The sequence below is a fragment of the Taudactylus pleione genome, unplaced genomic scaffold (assembly GCF_031769625.1).
Source record: "Taudactylus pleione unplaced genomic scaffold, aTauple2 ptg000012l, whole genome shotgun sequence".
Lineage (NCBI taxonomy): Eukaryota > Metazoa > Chordata > Amphibia > Anura > Myobatrachidae > Taudactylus > Taudactylus pleione.
Genome location: NW_028284415.1, coordinates 20,023,509 through 20,042,262, shown reverse-complemented (window position 1 = coordinate 20,042,262; position 18,754 = coordinate 20,023,509). Strand labels below are relative to the sequence as shown.

At 40.6% G+C, this 18,754-nt stretch overlaps 1 protein-coding gene across 1 annotated transcript in view; it reads right to left on the bottom strand.

The window, feature by feature from the left end:
* Positions 1 to 18,754, bottom strand: part of OGFOD3 (2-oxoglutarate and iron dependent oxygenase domain containing 3) — a 211,575-nt gene that overhangs the window by 168,598 nt on the left and 24,223 nt on the right. The window contains exons 3-4 of the mRNA XM_088468928.1: positions 11,022 to 11,097; positions 2,633 to 2,675 (exon numbers count right to left, since the gene is read on the bottom strand). Of these exons, the coding sequence (XP_088325054.1) occupies positions 2,633 to 2,675; positions 11,022 to 11,097 (119 nt within the window). The remainder of the gene's footprint in view (positions 1 to 2,632; positions 2,676 to 11,021; positions 11,098 to 18,754) is intronic.

Here is an 18,754-nt window from a genome sequence, read left to right as displayed (position 1 = left end):
TATAGCTGTGGGTCACCACCCACAGCATATACGAGCGTGCAAAATGATGGTCGCGATGGTCTTGACCATCGCGACCATCGGAACTGCGAGTAAAAGCCTGCGGTTGAGTTTCTCAACTGCAAGGCCAGGAGTGATTTTGGCTCTATCAGAGCCAAAGTCACTCCCACTGACATCACTAGTGATGTCAGTGGGGCCGGCTTCAGACGGTAGGCGTTCCCTTGGTAACGCCTCCGTCTGGCAGGCACGCCCCCGGCACGCCCACCAAAGGGGGCGTGCTGTCAGTCACCATCGACAGCACGCCCCCTTTGATGAGACACTCCGAGCGAAGGAAAGTCCTTCGCTCGTCGGGTCTCGCGCATGCGCACGACGGAGCTCCCTCCGTCGTGCGCATGCGCAGTGGGGAACATCGACCCACTTGCGAGCGTACTGCCGCTCGCGAGTGGGTCTGAATGACCCTCATAGTCCGGGTGACTCATTATACAGTTATCCGAGGAGAAAACGTAATACTTACATTAAGTACATGTGTTAAAAAAAAAGTTGTCTACGAATTTCTGTTGTGAACACTGGACCTGATTCAGACCCGGTCGCAAGCGCTGAGCGCTCGCAACCGGGTCGATGGTGGCCCAGAGCGCATGCGCACGCGCGAGACCCAGATAGCGACGGGCAATCCGTCGCTCCAGGTCTCGCACCAAAGGGGGCGTGCTCTTGATGTTGAGTGACAGCATGCCCCCTCTGGTGGGCGGGCCAGGGGGGTGGCAGCCCAGACGGAGGAGTTCCCATGAGAACGCCTACAGTTTGGGGGCGGCCCCACTAACATCACAAGTGATGTCAGTGGCAAAGCTTTCGGCTCAAAGTTGTTATGTTCATTAAGGCCATGTGTTGTAAGGGTTCCCAGTTTAAAGATCCATGGACTCTTCTTTTCTTTTTTTTAGGACTTTTGTAGCATTTCCTCCTCAAACACCTAATTTGATATCTAGGCCCAATATTTTCTGTAAAAGTAAGTGTTTAAGGTGGAAATGCTGAGCCACTGTTGTCAATTGTTTCATTTTACCCATATATGTTTGTGCATTTCTTACTGTTCCAATATGTTCCAAAATTCTCTGTTTAAGCATCCGTGACATTGTGCCAATATACTGATTGTCAAACTGACATGTAATACAAGAGATGATGTTGTTGCTTCGACAATTGATGTAATGTCTGATGGTGATTTGATTGCCATATTGGTCCTTTACTTTATCTGTTCTATGAATATAAATACAGAAATTCCATGATTGCCAGTTTGCATGGAGGGCACCTAGTGTAGTGACAAGTTGGTCTCATATGTTGGGCAACCTTCCCCATCTCATGGATACTTTGTTATTTAGTCTTGCTTTGATCTGGATCCGACAAAAATATTGGGCGGTGCTTTTGCATTGCTCATTTCATTTCCTTCCAATTGTGTCAAAAACCCCCTACAAATTTAATTTGGAATCCTTTGATATTTTATCTTGAAAAACCAGGGATTCCCATTGGGTTTCGGAAGCAAAGATACAAGCTTTCGTAATGGTCCTGCCACTATAGCCTTGTTCTTTCAGACAATTTTCGAGGTCTATACTCGGTTTTATGTTTGATCATCAGAGCAATTTCTTTTTATTCTTAAAAATCCCGCTTTTGGAATATTTCCCAGAAAATGGGAACCTGAACGGTGTGGGAAACGGCTTGGCCAGGGCAGAAGAGAGTGATAATGGGGGAGAGAAATGAGTAGAGCAGGGAAGAGAAGGAAATATGGTCTGCCTCAAGGTCACACTAGGTAATTTTTTATCCCGTATTAATAAGGAGAGCACATGCTTGTCATTGGTGGAAGGACTCTGCTGCTAGTATTGTATACACTATGGCAAAAAAAACATTTAGGAAATGTTCTGCATTATTTGTCTTCTATTTAAAGTACACCTCTTGTCTGCAGACAGCGCAGGACTGAACAAATAGCCACGAGAATGCAGCCTATTATTTTGAGGCTGCCATTTTGTGAGCTTAATAAAAAATGTAGCCTATACTGTACATCATTGCTTGATGAATACCAGAACAAGTGCCTCAATCAATATTCATGGCTCTTAGTGAATGAATATTCTCATGAATGCTAGCTCAGGCCACAAAATGGATACATCCAATGTACTTTATGTAACTATTTTCATCTCCATCTCTGACATGCAAAAAAAATGCAGCAGCAATCCCTTTGCCAAATAATAACCCCCAAATAACCAAGTGTCTAGATTATACAGGTATTATTGTGTGGTAACATTGAACCTTTTAATGCCCTGACTGGCTTTTCTATCTCCATTCCTTTTAATTTGATTAACACACAGACAAATAAAAAATACACACAAATGCACCTAAAATAGTAAAATATATTTTTACAGATAATTATTGCAATTAGATCAATATTATATAAACTATAAAAAAAAACATTTATGACTAGATCAAGGAAGCTAGGATTGTAATGTATAGGTTCTGAGACAATATTCTGCACACACACTTTCACTTTCAAATGTATGAAATAAGAGAATGGATTACTTGGTTCATAGCTAGAGGGGCTCAAGAAATGTGTTGAAAAGAGTGCATTAGTCTTCTGCAGCCTATGATATGCAACACTTACCCCTCCATCAGAGCCTCCAAGGGAGAAGCCAGCCTCAGCTATCCTGTAAGAAAACACAGAGCCAGTTATCACATCTCACGACACAACTAAAAATAGACATCCACTGTATGACAGACATAGCCATATAGTGGTGAAACCAGACATCGGGCATATCTGTTGGTGTGTACAACATGCTGAATGCTAGATGGGATCTAAGGTTTTACAAGAAACTATAAAAACAGGCAGCCTGGTGCGATCAGCAGGGATTTTATGGGAATTCATAGACTCCTGTTTCACTTTATATACATCTTGCAGTTCATAAAACTCAAGTCTACAGAGTAATATCTAATTCTAAACAGAAGGATTCTCCTGTCTTCCATTAAAATCAGCTTGACTACATCAACCACACACACACACAGTCACATGCATTTACTTTATACTGCACTGTGTGTACTAACATCTTTCTATTGGAATGGGTATGTAATTCCGGCTGTTGGGGTGCCTCCTGTCACAATACTGACAGCGGCATCCCAATGGTTGGCATCCTAACAGGGGTCGGGTAAGTATACTTACCCTGCACCCTACTCCCTTAAGCCTCCCTTCTTGTAGCCTAACCCTATCCCTCCCCACACCGCACCCTAAGCCTCCCTATTTAGTGCCTAAACCTAAGTTTCCTCTCTTCGTACCTAAACCAAACCCTCCCCCCTTAGTGCTTAACCCCCCCTAGTGCCTAACCCTAACCCCCCCCTTAGTGCCTAACCCTCCCCCCGTAGTGCCTAACCCTAACCCCCCATCTCCCAGTGGTGCCTGACCCTAACCCTCCCCCCTAAGGGTGCCTAACCCTAAGCCTCCCCCAAACCCTAACCCCGTTAATTTACCTAAACATAACCCTCCTTCCCGCGACTAACACTAAGGGCGTCCCGGCTTACCTTCGTTCGGGCACGCCTCCTCTTGGATTCCGGCATCAGGATTAAGATAGGCGTCGGTATTTCGATGCCTATCTTAACTCCATTGTCGGGATTCCAGAATCGGTCTTTTTGGGCCTTTTGCGTTCAGTTTGAGACTATATTTATATAGAATGTACTGTTGGGTCTCTAATAGCTGTAATAATCCCAATCAGTTTCTTTTCCATGTTATCCTCTCATATAAATAGGATATTTGCGGAGGAAAGGTAATGTACACCTGCTGGAACACTGAGTATTAAATGTAAAAAAATATCTGTGCAACATTATGTGTCACAACTGGAGGAATAAATCCGTTTCTCCTAGATCACTGTCATTATCGTGGACCTTTTTTTGTTGTTGTACAAATACTATAAATATCACAGTAAAATTTACTGTGAGAGAAATCATTATGGCAGCTTTCTGTCTGCAAAAACTGCTATGTGACTAGAAGGTTGACACTAAAAAGATCGACACTGTATAGGTTGACACCAATTGGTCCACAGGGACAAAATGTCGACACACAAGGTCAACATGGATTTAGGGCGACGGGTACAAAAGGTCGACATGGGAATGGTTGACACAAAAATGTCAGATACTTTTTTTTTGCTGTTGTTTCTTTAGGCTCTCAGCATTGTATTCATACTAAAAATATACAGAAAAAGAATTTGTGAGCACTAGTACAAGACAGTGGGTGAATAAAAAAATATTTATTAGCAATAAAATGTATATTCATATACATTATCACTTTAGAAGATTTTTTAAAAAGACAAATAGGCATAATACAGCAATAAATATTTCTAGAGCCAGACAAACAATATAAAAAGTATCAATGTTGTATCATTTGTTTTATTATAATAAGCTAGCACCTTGTGGTTCTTGATTAATAAGCAGAGTCAATCCGCATACGGAGTGGTAGAGTAATGATAGTAAATAGGTCTCTTACCACTTATTGTCCTTAAATGATACACTGAGCTGCATATGTCCCGTTTATATTACAGATCTTATAGCCGTAACCACTTGGGTATAAAAGTATTAGTTTGTTGTTTTTAAATAATGCTTTAGGTTGCAGTTCATGTTCCCGTTTAATCCGTAACCGGAGGTGGTACTCACAGGTAGCGTACTGGAGACCTTTGGAAATCCTCCTGTAATTGTGGGCTGCAGGATCAATACAGGGCAATAGAGTGGTTGACCTTAAGCACACCATTAGTTTAGGAATTTGTATTTGTTTTCATGCTATCCCTAGGGCATGGGGAAGATTCAATTTGCGTCAAAATTTTGTTGGAACATCTCGCGCCAATAGAACGCAGGCCATGCTCACAAGCAGCACACAGCTGACCAGAATAATTTGATTTTGGACTGGGCTATGTCTGTCACCCCTAAGAGTGTGTTATGGCACTAACAGGGGTATTCAATATGGGAGCGATAACATCGTTTTTGCGTTAATATCGCACTTTTGACGTCATTATCGCAGGTTTGACTTTTACACCGTATTCAATTTCAAAGACTTATCGCAGTTTTGAAAAGTCTTTGATAAAAAACGGGGATAACTTTTCACCATTGAATAGGTGTCGAAAAAAAGTGCAGAATTGGGGTTTAGGGGTGCAGGCTTAAAAAAAATAGCCTGCACCCCTGGGAATGACATTTAAAAAAGAACTGTGTCAAAGAAAGTTGAAAAAAAAATAGGGACACCCCAAAAAAATTATTAAAAAATTGGGGTGAAAAAAAAAATGGGAAAAAATTGTTTAACAATAGGGAAATAGGTTCAGGGCTATTCTGCAAGTATGCGGCAGGTGTTTTCTAGAATAGAATTATAGCGGCAGGTGCACAAATGCAGAATTTTTAAAAACTTACTTTAGGGACTTAAAAATATGCTAGTACCCATTTTCATGTACCCCAAATTTGATGGGACCACTTAAAAAAAAGAAAAAAAATAACCTAAGTGCTCTTCTGCATCACTTATTCAATGTCGGGAAAAAAAACACCTGCTGCGGCTATTTAAATCCCCGACTTTCAATTAAAGGCTAAAACGGGGGTACCCATAGTGATCCCCCATGTTTTTACAACTTTAGGGGGATCTTACAATTATTTTAAGGAAAAATTCGTAACTTTATGCAAATCCAACTTCGGAGTTTCCCGTTTTCGTTAATTTTATATTGAATACAGGGATAAACGGGAGCGCGCACCAGACCTTAACGCAGAAAAAAACTCCGATATGAAACGTTAACTTCGACAGTGAAGTTAACGTTTCATATTGAATACCCCTCTAAGTCTAGGAACCACCGTACTATGACATAAGACCTCACTGTTTATATAAACATTATTTACAGAAGTATATATAACATCACGCGTTCATTGTATATTTATATGCCCTACCTGCTAAGAGCACATCCCCCAAAGAGCACCACAGTTTTGCATGTATCCTTTTTCCCTTGAAGCAGACTTTGATCCACTCTGGTTTCACATTATCTTATGTGTTCCCTGCATTACACTAAACTCCTGCAGTGTGATGTAGGTCTGTAATTATGTATAAAACAATTTATTTAAGTACAGGCCTGCAGAATATGCGAGAAATTCATAAATAATTTATAACATCTTATTTCATTGGCATCATTTCACTGCTAAAGCCTGAGAAGTAATTCCACTGGCCCACTATAATACAACATAATAAGCAGCTACATTTTATGAAAGGGATTCACCCATTATTATTAACAGATAGATGATAGAAATTTAGATACAGATATAAAGGTCTATGGTAATCTATATAACCAGTTTTCACGGGGACACAGATGAAAGTTTTGCCTGCTATGCGACACTTTTCTCCTCCTCACTAACAGCTTAACGCAGATGACGAGGAGTTCCTGAAGTTTGTAAATGCAAGGCCACTGGCCACCCATGTGTGTTAAGGTTTAACCCAGAGGGGATTTTGCAAAGCTTCTCTGGCTTTGCATGTCCCCCTTTGATGGGTATAAGGTAAGGGCATGCTGTAAGCCTCCTTCCCCATATATCTATGGGGACGATAGGTGAGCAACAGAGATTAATGTCCCTGCTATTTCATGCCTATAACAAACTCTCCTTTAAAAACAGATAATGCTTGGGTGAAATTTCAGTTAAGCGAAGCCCAGTAGTTAATAAGAAACATTGTAAGTGAATTAATTGGGGAACAAAGCACAAGAGCACACACTGACAGATACATTGGCCGATCAATTGATCAGCCAATGTATCTGCTGCCCGTCAGCCAGTGTGTCCCTGCGATATGTCGGTGAATGTCGGTGTTCACCGACATATCGCATTGGCTGTGCTGCATAGCCAATGGACAGATATATCTGCAGAAAACACAACTTGAATGTAAATAATTATAAAAATGTATTACATAATAACACATATACCTATGACTGCAGTCACAATGTATCAATAAAAAAAAATACACAACATTAGTTTACAATGTATCTGGATCCACATCCCACTCGATATGCAATTCAATAATACTTGTATAATATTAAGCATATAGGTGATCTAATTATACTGAAAATCAGTTAGTAAATGGGGTCTAAGGATACATCTCCTAATTACGCCCTCCAGCTGTTATATAAAACAATGGTTAGTACCTCTGTAGGAGGTCTGTATATGCCCAATATCATGGGAATAAGAAACAAGCTCCCAGGAGAGTAGGCAAGCATGCTTGAAACGCATACAGCATTAGCTCCTCAATGTGCAAATACAGCACCCCCTGTAGAAAAGTCTGGACCTCGGGAATAGTGGACAACTTCATCTGAAAGAAAATGGACAGGACCCAATCCTATACCATTAATGAAGCCAAATTTAAGCCTTTGTCCAGTCCATCCTGCAAAGAGGAAAAAAGGTGTGATACATTAAATGTTGAAGTATGAACCTGCTTCTCTTTGCACCAAGCGACATAGATCTTCCGAACCCCATGATAGCTTTTGGTAACCATGTCAGAAAACCCACAGAGGATCATGGCTTCAACAGCAATGACGTTAAAGCAAATCAAGCTAAGTCTGCATGTGTGATGGGAACTTGACCGAGTAGATTTCTGCGTGCAGGAAGCAGCCACGGAGATTCTGCTGCCAATAGGAAGACTTTGCAACACCAAGCCCTCCGAGGCCAATCCGGAACCACCAGGATGACAACAGACTTCGCTGCCTTGGTTTTCTCAAGAACTAGGGGAATCGAAGGAATTGATGGAAAAAGATATGCAAGCCAGAACAGCCACGGTGCTGTTAAGGCCCCGTACTGCTCTGCTGCGCATTGTGATTGAGACAAGAAGCCGTCAAGTCCACTTCTGAGAGCCCGCAGCGCTGTACTAGAGAACACCTCTGGATGCAAAGACCATTCCACTGTGAACGGCATGTGTGCTGAGGTAATCAGCTTTCCAGTTTTCTAAACCTGGGATGAAGAATCCTGTCCGTCTCCACAATTGCTAATGCACTACAGGTACTCCGCAAACGTGGTTTACATATGCCATGGCTTTGGTATGGCTGGATTGAATTCACAGAGGTCTGCCCTGATGAGAGTTCTAAGCTGCGAGCAAAGCTTGGTGAATAGCCCAGAGCTTAAGGATGTTTATGGGAAGCTTTGCCTTGGTTGTAGACCATGGGACATGAAACCAAAGACCCCAAGTAACCACTCTCTGATTACTATTATCCATGTACCACCGACAGGAGTCGCCCGACTGAACTGACTGGTCAATCCCCAAAGTAGGGACTTAAGCTGGGTGCACACCTAACGGATATATCTGCAGATCGAGTGATCTGCAGATGATGGTTGTTCATACACACTGAACAACCATCATCTGTCATCTGGCCGCTAGTCAAGCTGGACGGGGGGGTTGTCGCGCCCCCCTCTCCTCGGCTTCTGCTGCAAGTGTACGTGCAGTTGAATGATCGCTTGTAAACACAGCACGATGCCCCAATATATCTGCAGATATATTGGGCATCGGCTGTGCAGCACAGCTGACTCAATATGTCTGTGAACGATCAATTGATTGGCCAATATATCTGCCAGTGTGTACCCAGCATAAGAAGTCAATGTTGACAATCTGAAGTACTGAGTCTCCAGACAAGGTTTTGATCTGGACCACCTGGCTAGCAACTGAGCCTGAAAGGTCCGAGAATGAAAGCATGCACAGGGAACTGCCTCGAAACAGGCTACCATTCCCCCTAACAAGCACATGCACTGCAGCACTGACACCTGTCTGCAAGCCAGTATCTTTGACACCTGTCTGCAAATGGTCAAAATTTTGTCTTTTGGCAGGAAGACCTGGAAGGATCTGGTGTCGAACAGAAGGTCCAAGAACACGAGATGCTGTAAAAGGATTATGGATTATCCACCTAAGAGTCGGTATTTACAAAAGAAAATGGGCCTGAGGAAGTGAAGCGGACTTCGCCTTGATCAGCAGGCCATCCAGGTACGGAATGACTGCCACCTTTTTGACCGCAGGAGGATGCAGTTCAATGATCTTTGTAAAGAGCCGTGGCCACACCAAACGGCAGCTCTCTGAATTGGAAATGGTCTTCTGCAACTGCAAATCTGAAGCATTTATCAAGCACACGCTATAAAATGATAGGTAGAAGCTGATTGGTTGCAATAAGTAACTTCTCCACTGGTTCACTTCTCCATTGTTTTCACTGCTTGATGCATCAACCCCTGATAGAGATAGAGGCTCCACACAAAAATAAAGAATTAAGTTTTTCAGCCACATATAGGAGAACACAACAGAATACACTGACTTGAATAATATAATCAGCCCTATACTCTCCTCCCAGAGATAGAAGAACACTACACTAGCTGACGTAGCCAGGTCCCAACAGCAGTCAGCAGCAGCAATAGCAGTAATAAGAGCAGCAGCAGCATTATTTCTGCTTCATTAGTAATAAAAGGCTGTATGAACAAACAAAAAATAGGAATCCTATTTACTAGTACATTCTCATCAGAGCTCACATGCGCATAAGCATATTAATAGGTCAAGGGATAGAAGGAATGATGAAAATAATACTCAAGCTCTTTAAAAGTTAAAATTGGACAAAAAAAAAATTGGTCAGCCAATATATCGTATTATATCGACAAATTGTCCATAAACCTGGAATATAGGGATTTGGTGGCCATCCTCTCCCAAGGCTTCTCCCCTGCAAGCATTAATTGACTGCAGTACTGATCGAGACAGTGTGGGTCAGACAAAGTGTAAGATCCCCCACTGTCCTCCCCTCTAGTCCCAACTATTATCTATAGTGCCGGTGGGCACCGGAGGGGGAGACCGCTGCATGCACTGTCTTAATCACAGTGAAAGAGATGGGGCTGTGCTGTGTAATGTAGCTGTGAGTTCCAGCGCGCGGTCTCAGGCTTTGCGGTGGGTAGTGGCCAGACGTATACACCTAGAGGCGTCCTGGTCCCTGCTGTATGGTGGACTGGACACCTCTGAGTGTATACGACTGGCCACTACCCACCGCAAAGCCTGAGACCGCGTGCTGGGACTCCCCGGAGAATGCCTCCCCCAGAGTGTATGATAGAGAAATGTAGTTTTGGCCAAATGGGCAAGTCCCCAGGGCAGCTGGATTCTCTGATGGCTGTAATTGCCAATGCTGCACTCTTATTACAGCTCAGCTTGCGTTTGTCGATGCCCATTTATGGTAATGGAAAGTTTCCAGGCGAGGAACACTGACACATGCTCAGCCTATTTTGACACAAGCCGATCGTTAAGAGGAGTGCTGCAGCCACTGTAATCCCCAGCGGATCATATAAACTCTGCATCCATTTCATATTAATCTAATTTACTTCTTTAAACTTATGTTAAAATAAATGTCTAATAATCTTTTTTCACCTAAAATAAATGAGTGGAGATGCGGAACAGTTTTACATAGAGTTTGTCTTTCAAATATATTAAAGCTGAAAATAAAATAATAGTTTCTTATTATATTTACTGTAATTAAATCTGTTCATCTAATTTGCTGCCAATTACCATCTTTAATAAGCTACATACAAAGCCACAGATCTATATCAGTATCTATAGTCTCCTAATTAACAAAAGTGTTCTGCAGTTTGAGTGTTTAGTGTCTTTATGGTGGAAGAAAATATTTTGTTACACTTTAGTTTTTCCCAAAAGTATTGATTTTAGTTCAGATCTGAAACTCATCTTTTAAACAGATTAGCCATGCATATATTGAGACGTAAACGCTTTACAATTTGCTGACTTGTATGCTGCAGTCCAGCAATCTTTACTGTAGTATATTACACAGGCATATAGCATGAAATATTTGCAAGGTAGCAGGTGTCCAGATGTTCATGGCCGTTCTGGCAACAACAGCTTAATTCAGCATGACTTCAAACTCCACAGAAGTTTTAAAAATGAACTAGCACACAATTTCCTTGCGATAGGGTCTACAGAACTGCTTGGCCAGGTATAGCTATTCCAATGCACACAAATGAGCAGCAAATGATTATAAAAGAGTTACCTCCGCATTCTCTGTGCTTCCTGTTGTGTTATAACAGCATCTGTCACTGCTCGCCCGCATTTCAGTGGGGTGCACCCTGGGAGAGAGGAAAAAATAACTTAATTCTATTTCTATTTAAACAATGATTTAAATCACCTGCAGTGAGGAATGCACAGAGCGACTAGAACTTTCTTTGGACTGGACTAGTTAAAAATAAGCTTCAATTTTATTTAAAAAATAAGACAAACAAACAGGAGAGAATGGAACCGCTTCACCGATAATTACAAAGCCCATGGGTGGAGTGGCCTCATGCTGAGAACCCCACTTATCTCTGTAGCATTTTAATAGTTCTATGTACATTCTTTTTTTTCCTGGTAACTATTTAAAATATACATTTTTAGACAATGGCCGTGGGTGGGTCTGAGGAGAAATAATGCTCGTCAGGCTCTAAAACTGAATAGGTTTTTAAATAATTAATAACTTTTAACCTATTCCTAACCAGATTTTTGGAACCGTTTGCTTACAAGCCCATCTCAGGGCCTCTGTGGAATACCGTCGGTTAATAACCACCCAGAACGCATGAAGTAACTGCAAATTCCCATTAAATCAAAACAGCTGTAATTAATTTCAAGCCAACACAAGATGTTTTATGGTTCTTTCCAAGAATGTTCCTATAGAGAAGGGTCCCTGCCGGCTGCAGCAGCAGATAATGCATGAAATTATGCCAGCCCTTCTCCTGTCAGGTCTCCGTTCCTCTAGGCATTATTACTGCCCCTGTGAGAGGCCATGCCGACTCTGCGGGACATGGATCAGAAGAATTGGTGATTGCTTGCTTGCCAACTCTACTCTCTCATCACAAACACACTGAAGTGACAATAAATAGAAAGACACGTGTCTGCTCTATTCTCCCTGCTGTAAAACTTCACAAATTAAGCCAATTTCTGCGGAGAAGAAAGCATTATGTCTACAATTATATTAACAGCAAGTTGGCATTAACATACAGAGAATGGAGCTCTGCTGCTTTGGTTTGGCCACCACTGACTTGCAAATTAAATAATAACCTTCCACTATAGGGCTAAGATTTAACTCTAATGTGTGTTGTACTACTTGAGAATACACCATTGCAATTCCCTTATTGATCCTCCCAGGACACTTGACCACCATAACAAAATGTAACTAAAAAAAAAACAACTAAAAAAAAACAAAAAAACAAAAACTGACATTTTGACAAAGCGCAGATCTGTAAGCAGAGAGAAAGGAGGGTAATGGCAACATGTAAGGGAAACACCAATATTTAAAGGAAATTGATACAATAAAGTAGAAACAGATAAGGCATGTGTTACAGGTTCCAAATAGGACATGCTCTGTTAAATATATTGTTTCATTCTTTTTTTTTTTCAAGAGAGCAAGCAAGTCCAGTGTCCCTAATGCTGCATATCCACTTGCCGATTAAAATGAGCGACTGAACAATAACAACATCGTTATCGTTTATTAATCGTTCACAAATTGGGCATGAAAATGTCGAAAACGACCAGTGATGTGCGCTCCCACTGGTCGTTTTCAACATCAATTATCGCCTGAACATGCCGGTCATTCTGGCCATAACGACAGACTGAGCATGTTCGGGGATAAGGGAGGGTGCCTGCACCTAACGGCATATCGCTCAGTGTAGGAACTGCAGGGGAAGAGGAACGACTGTACGATTACAATGTTGTAACTGTAATGTCTTTCCACTATCTGCATGTGGATACGCACCTTTACACGCACCTAGCAGGCAATAAAGCTTTTCTGCTAAAATTAAGAAAGCAGCTTTGATCCCCAAAGGCACACATGCAACAAAATGACAAAAACAATAGCTTTCCATGACTTATAAAATGACTTATAAGAATCATTTACCACGCTGTGCTACGTTCCACCATTTTTTAGTTGCCCTTATGACATGTTTTACAACATATTAATCCCTCCCTGAGCTTGACTGCATAATGGCTTCCGGCAAGAAATTTCCTATTCTGTTATTTTATATAGATGTGCTAATCCGTGAGGAAAGATATCAAATGTTACATTTCCAACTAATCACCTTTATTTTCAAATGTATATACACAATGAAACTAACTGCCAAGCATATTTACACAACAGTGTTATGCTGGCCATACATGGTGCGATGCACCGTGTAGTGCGACTGCCGATCCGTCAGCAGACGGATCGTGCTGTCACTGCCGGCATTCGTGCGGTCCCCGCAGACTGCACGTTATGCCGTCTCCCCCCTCCACCATTTGAATGGGATTGTACATCGCATCCCAGGTCAGATGGTTTTGCAGGAAGACCTGGGGATGCGATGTACGACCTCGCGGGTAACGTATATCGTGCCGTGTATGGCCACCTTTAGAGACGTTTAAGTTTTGCTTTAGACAGTAGCATTTTATTTGTTTTGGTTTTTCTTAAAGATTCCAAGCCAGACCCCTCCTTTTCTAATGGCTGTGCTTTTCACATATGTACATAGCAGATGTTTTAGGTGATTGTAACTTGTTCCGTCCGGTTGTCCAGCTGCTCCATCATTCTATGCCCCTGGCGACACTGGTTGGCACTTGCTGCCAAGTTCTTGCTGTAAAATGTGCAGTTATGCCTAGTCTGTGACTCATACTCCGTCAATTCTTACGTGTGTGTTAGCACAAAGGGACCCATATACCGTATACACTGCCCTTTATCCAAGGCAGCCAGACACCAAAGCTCTGTTGCAGGATTATATCTCCCTTAATTGAAGTAATAAATATATACTAATCCCATAAAAAGAAAAATCTTTCACATGAGTGCTGAGTACAAAACAAATAAATGAAATAACACCAGCAATCTGTATCTGCAGGAATTATCCTGACTATGGCAAGTTTTCTAATGGGATTTCTAGCTAAATCAGATTATACATAACGGCCTAAAGCCATTTCCACAGCGGTTTTATACATTTTCTGTCCTTCATATTAGAACCCAGCTCCTTAAATTAAAACTAGCCACACACATACAGATGCAATGGTCCAATTTAGACCCTGTCCACCCCCATCCAAGCAAGATCATTTGACTTCCATTGGCACGTTGGTGAAATCCGTGTACTAAACAGATGTTCAGTGCCATTCAGTCACTCAGTGCATTATCTGTGCAATTTCATCACCTATGTGTGAAGCCAAACTGATTACATCCCTGATGTTATGAAACATTGTAGGATTCCACCGATTAAAACAACTAAAATTACAATGAAACTATATGACTATAAGTCATGGTAATTTTCCATAAGAATTCTACAGCAACATTTATAAAGGAGGTTCAGATGTGCAGAGATCAGACTAATAACCAGATTGCATGGTGTGTGGCCACTTTAAGTGAGCACTCATCGCACTCAGTGGAGGAAGCCATTTTGTTGGTTGAAAGAATATTCAGCCTAAAAATGACTGCTAGTGACATAGCTGAGGCTTGTCTGTACTGTAAAGCTGGCCACACACTAGACCAACCTTCATCCAACCATCCAACTAGTTGATTGGTTGGAATGAAAATCTGGTAACGTATGGGAGTAAATGATGATCAGCAATTTGCTCCTAAATGCCAGAAAACAGATGAAAATGGACGTTCTGATAAGTTTGTTAAATGTTTGATCAAAACAATTTGTTCAAACAACAGTTTTAGTCCATTTTCCAGCATTTGGGAGCAAATTGCCGATTGTCATTTGCTTTCATCCCTTACCAGATTTTCATTCCAACCAATCAACTGGTTGGATGTAAATTGGTCTAGTGTGTGGCCAACTTAAGTGTGGTTAAACTGTAGAATTCCTATGGACTAAAGCTAGGTATACACTAGGCGATGTGTGTACCCAGCAATGGCAGATGCAACAGCACGATATATGGAGCGGTCCGTACACACTGCACGTTCTGGTGTACGACCGCGCAATATATATCTTTCCCCAGCCGCATACAGAAGCATGGAGTCATCCGCCGGATCTTCAGATTGGCTAGCACTACAGGCAGATCTGAAGATGCAACAAACGACACACCAGACAGCGCAATAGTGTGTACACACTAGACGATGTGGACGATTTGTCATTCTGATTCGCCTCAAAATGACGAATCGTCCAATATATATCGTCTAGCGTGTACCCAGCATATCAGTGAATGGAGTAAAATAATCTTAAAATGGATTTACTATATAACTTTGAGGCACGTCATGGAGGGTAGGTTGTGTACAAATACCAATTTAGGTGGAGCTAGCCTTCAAAGATTTTTTCGTTCTAAGTTTGTATGTGTCCCATATGAATAGCAAGTTGTGAAGGAAAAAACAACAATATTCATCATTTATGATGTCTAGAAAGTGGGCAAGACTGTCCTTCCAAATGCACTATTAAACACTGTTTTATTTACAGAAAGAACAGCCTGTCAGGTACAGTCATTAATCTTACCAGATGCAAACCAATAATAATCTGTAACGCAGAGCTACAATACCCATAAACATGACACAGAAAAATACACTGCAATAAATAGAAAAGCTGTTTATATACCCAGTGTGCAGGAATGAAGTATATGTTGCTGTACAGTTCAGGCTGCACCCACTCAATAAGGCTCTGTTTCAATAACTGCCATCTGGCAGAAGGAAATGTGTGTGATATTTCTGGAGCTACCTATTTTAGGACAATAAAAAAAGTCTAAAATAAAAGGTTCTAGATGACCAATAAAAACATAGCGAACTGTTGCTAAAGGGCGGTGCGCCTGGAAAACAACTTAGCCTGGGTTGGTAATGAATCAGCTTATAGCAGAAGCCATGGCTGGCAAAACTCACTAGGAGACATTTAGGTATAGCAGAAATACTGCAGACAATGTTTTCTTTTGTGGCTAGTCTTCTTCCCTTCATGGCATTTTTAAAAATGTCTAACAGCCTCTATCCATTTGGGGGTATTATTTCTATTTAAATGCCTCCTGTGTCTGCTCAAAGACATCTCAGAAATGTGGCATGCAGGACACACACTGATTATTATCCATCTGCAACATATTGAAAGCACATATTTTATGGGTCTATATCATTCCTGATTAGTATGAACTGTAGTATGATATATCAGTGGTTGCTTTGTTATACTATTCTGACCTGAGAGCGCATCCTATATGCAAATACATGGGCTCTTTATGTTCTCAGTAGGAGCCAGAGCTTTATCATTTCAGTGATAGTTTTCATTGTGTCTAATTGTAGAGATTTACTGTAACCACAGTTGAATACAGCTTATTTTGATTATTGTATTTGTGTGCAGTGTTTAATAATTCATATATGCATAATTATTTGTAATACAATTATGCACAGATAGAGGCATTCCATTTAGCTCTGCATTATTTTATCTTTTGATACTTCAATCTTGGGTAAGCAGAATGTACCTTTGTCACTGCAGCAGTTGTTTTATTTTTGCACCTGACAATTGGAGCTCCTTCCAGGGTTATTCTCTCCTTGAAGGGCAAAAGTCCTGACTGTCAGTACAGTATAGCATACTCTACCACATAAATCAGCGCCGTTGTCAGCATTCATCTGTGTCCAGCACTATTAATCTGAGGTGTTGTTTGATGTTACAATCCTTTTTTTCTTATAATATACCCACATCTGCGATTTCCATGCACTGATGGTACATGCCTTTTTATCACAGCCACTGTATGGAATCACCAGTTTTTTATGTTGGATCAGCTCCTCTGCTATGAATACACTAATATACCAAAATCCAAGCAAGCCGTTAGCCATTACAGAATTCAAAATACCTATACTTGTACTGAAACAGCGTTACATATTGCAATATTAAACTGGCCAACTAGTGTCAAAGCCATTTGTGATTTGGTGAGTCTCTATACTAATCACAGTTGAATGCTTTTACAATAAGATGAATGTACAGATGTTTATATAGTGATGCAAAGGACACTGAAATCTTTGTGGAGCCTCATATCACCATGCTGACTGGGAAACACTGTCTCTCAATATTGAAAAATAATTTGTAATAAACCAAATGAAATATGCTATGTGCTTTCTCCTCTAAATTAGATTATAGTATTAACATAGAAACAGACTGTATGGTGACGAAAAAAACATACTGCAGGTCCATTTTTTCTGCTCTCTCTCGTGTTTAATTTGGAAAGGAGGATGATAATGATAATAATAATAATAAATAATAATAATAATAATATTATAATCATTCTTTATTTTTAGAATTTCTCCCAACAGGATTTAAAGCCCTTTACTTGTGTTGCAGAGGATTTGGCAGCCATCTGGGGTGTGCTCAGTTACTATTCTCAGTAATCATTCACATCACAACACATTAGGCTCCAATTATGTCAAAAGCCAATTAACCTATCAGTGTGTTTTGGGACTTTGAGGGTGAAAACTGGAAGAAACTCATGCAAACACAAGGAGAACATTAAAACCCTACACAGATGGGTGGAAATGGTACCCAAGAGATCTGCGCTGTGAGGCGTTACACACATATATATGTATATAAAGTCAATATAAATGGCAGCACTCACGGGTCTTGCAAAGAAGAATCACGCTGACATCTGAACAAGAGTGACACAGATGTCAGCGTGATTCTTCTTTGCAAGACTCGTGAGTGCCGCCATTTATATTGACTTTACATGCACTGCTCCATCAGGAGCATTGTGGAAGGCACCAGGGCTATTTCATTTTGCTTAATTGCGGAGTGCCAGATTTTTGTTTGATTTATTTATATATATATATATATATACGCACACACACTGTATATACTATATATATGTATATACAGTATATATACAGTATATGTACATATATACATATACTTTTACTAATTCTCTTGATAGAGAAACGTCTTCCTGCCTAAACTCAATTAATATTATTGATATATTTAAGGGGAATTCTATTTCTTTTATCGTAGTTGACTTTAGAGGGACGCAACAAGCGCGATATTAGTGGACACACAAAACAATTGAATTGCTCCCACTGGTGCCTATTAATTATCGCGGCACTAAAAACAATCAAATTCCCTGTTTTGAATGTTTCAAAACCAAATCATCTCTATGCTCTAAACAACAGGTTCAGTACCATTAGTTCCTGAAAAATTTAATTATGTGGCCAGCAAGACCCTGCTAACACTATTAGACTCCTGTTTTACAAATAGACTGACAAATATTAAATATTCCCCAATTGATTTTTTTTCAGAAAATTTAGTTATTGTACTTTACTATATTTCTCCACAACATTTCACACATTTTGAGTTGCATGAACAATACAATATAAAGTAGTACAGCTAGGGGTAAATTTACTAAAGTGAGAGTTTTTAGAAGAGAGTTTTAGAAGTGATTTTGCTAGTTAAATGTTAAGTAGAATCTGATTGGTTGCTATGGGCAACATCACTTTTAAAACTCTCTTCTAAAAACTCTCACTTTAGTAAATTTACCCCCTAGTATTGGCACCTTTGGGAGATTAGTTTCAACTATTTCCCTAAATTGTCACAGTCATATCTAAATACATTACATATCAAAATGTTTCTTTGCCGTACTGTGCTAAATAATTCACTAACAGGAACATCTAGCAGCCTGCATACCTCAGTACTACACAAATGTTATTTCCTGATAGATCTAACACAGCTATACAAGTGTTACACCAGGGCCCCCTTGTGGATTACCTGATAAATACATTTCAGCCCTCATCCCAGAGCATAGTTGCAATGGAAAGTTGGTCGATAGTTTTCATAATAATAAGAATTTTGTGCACAGCTT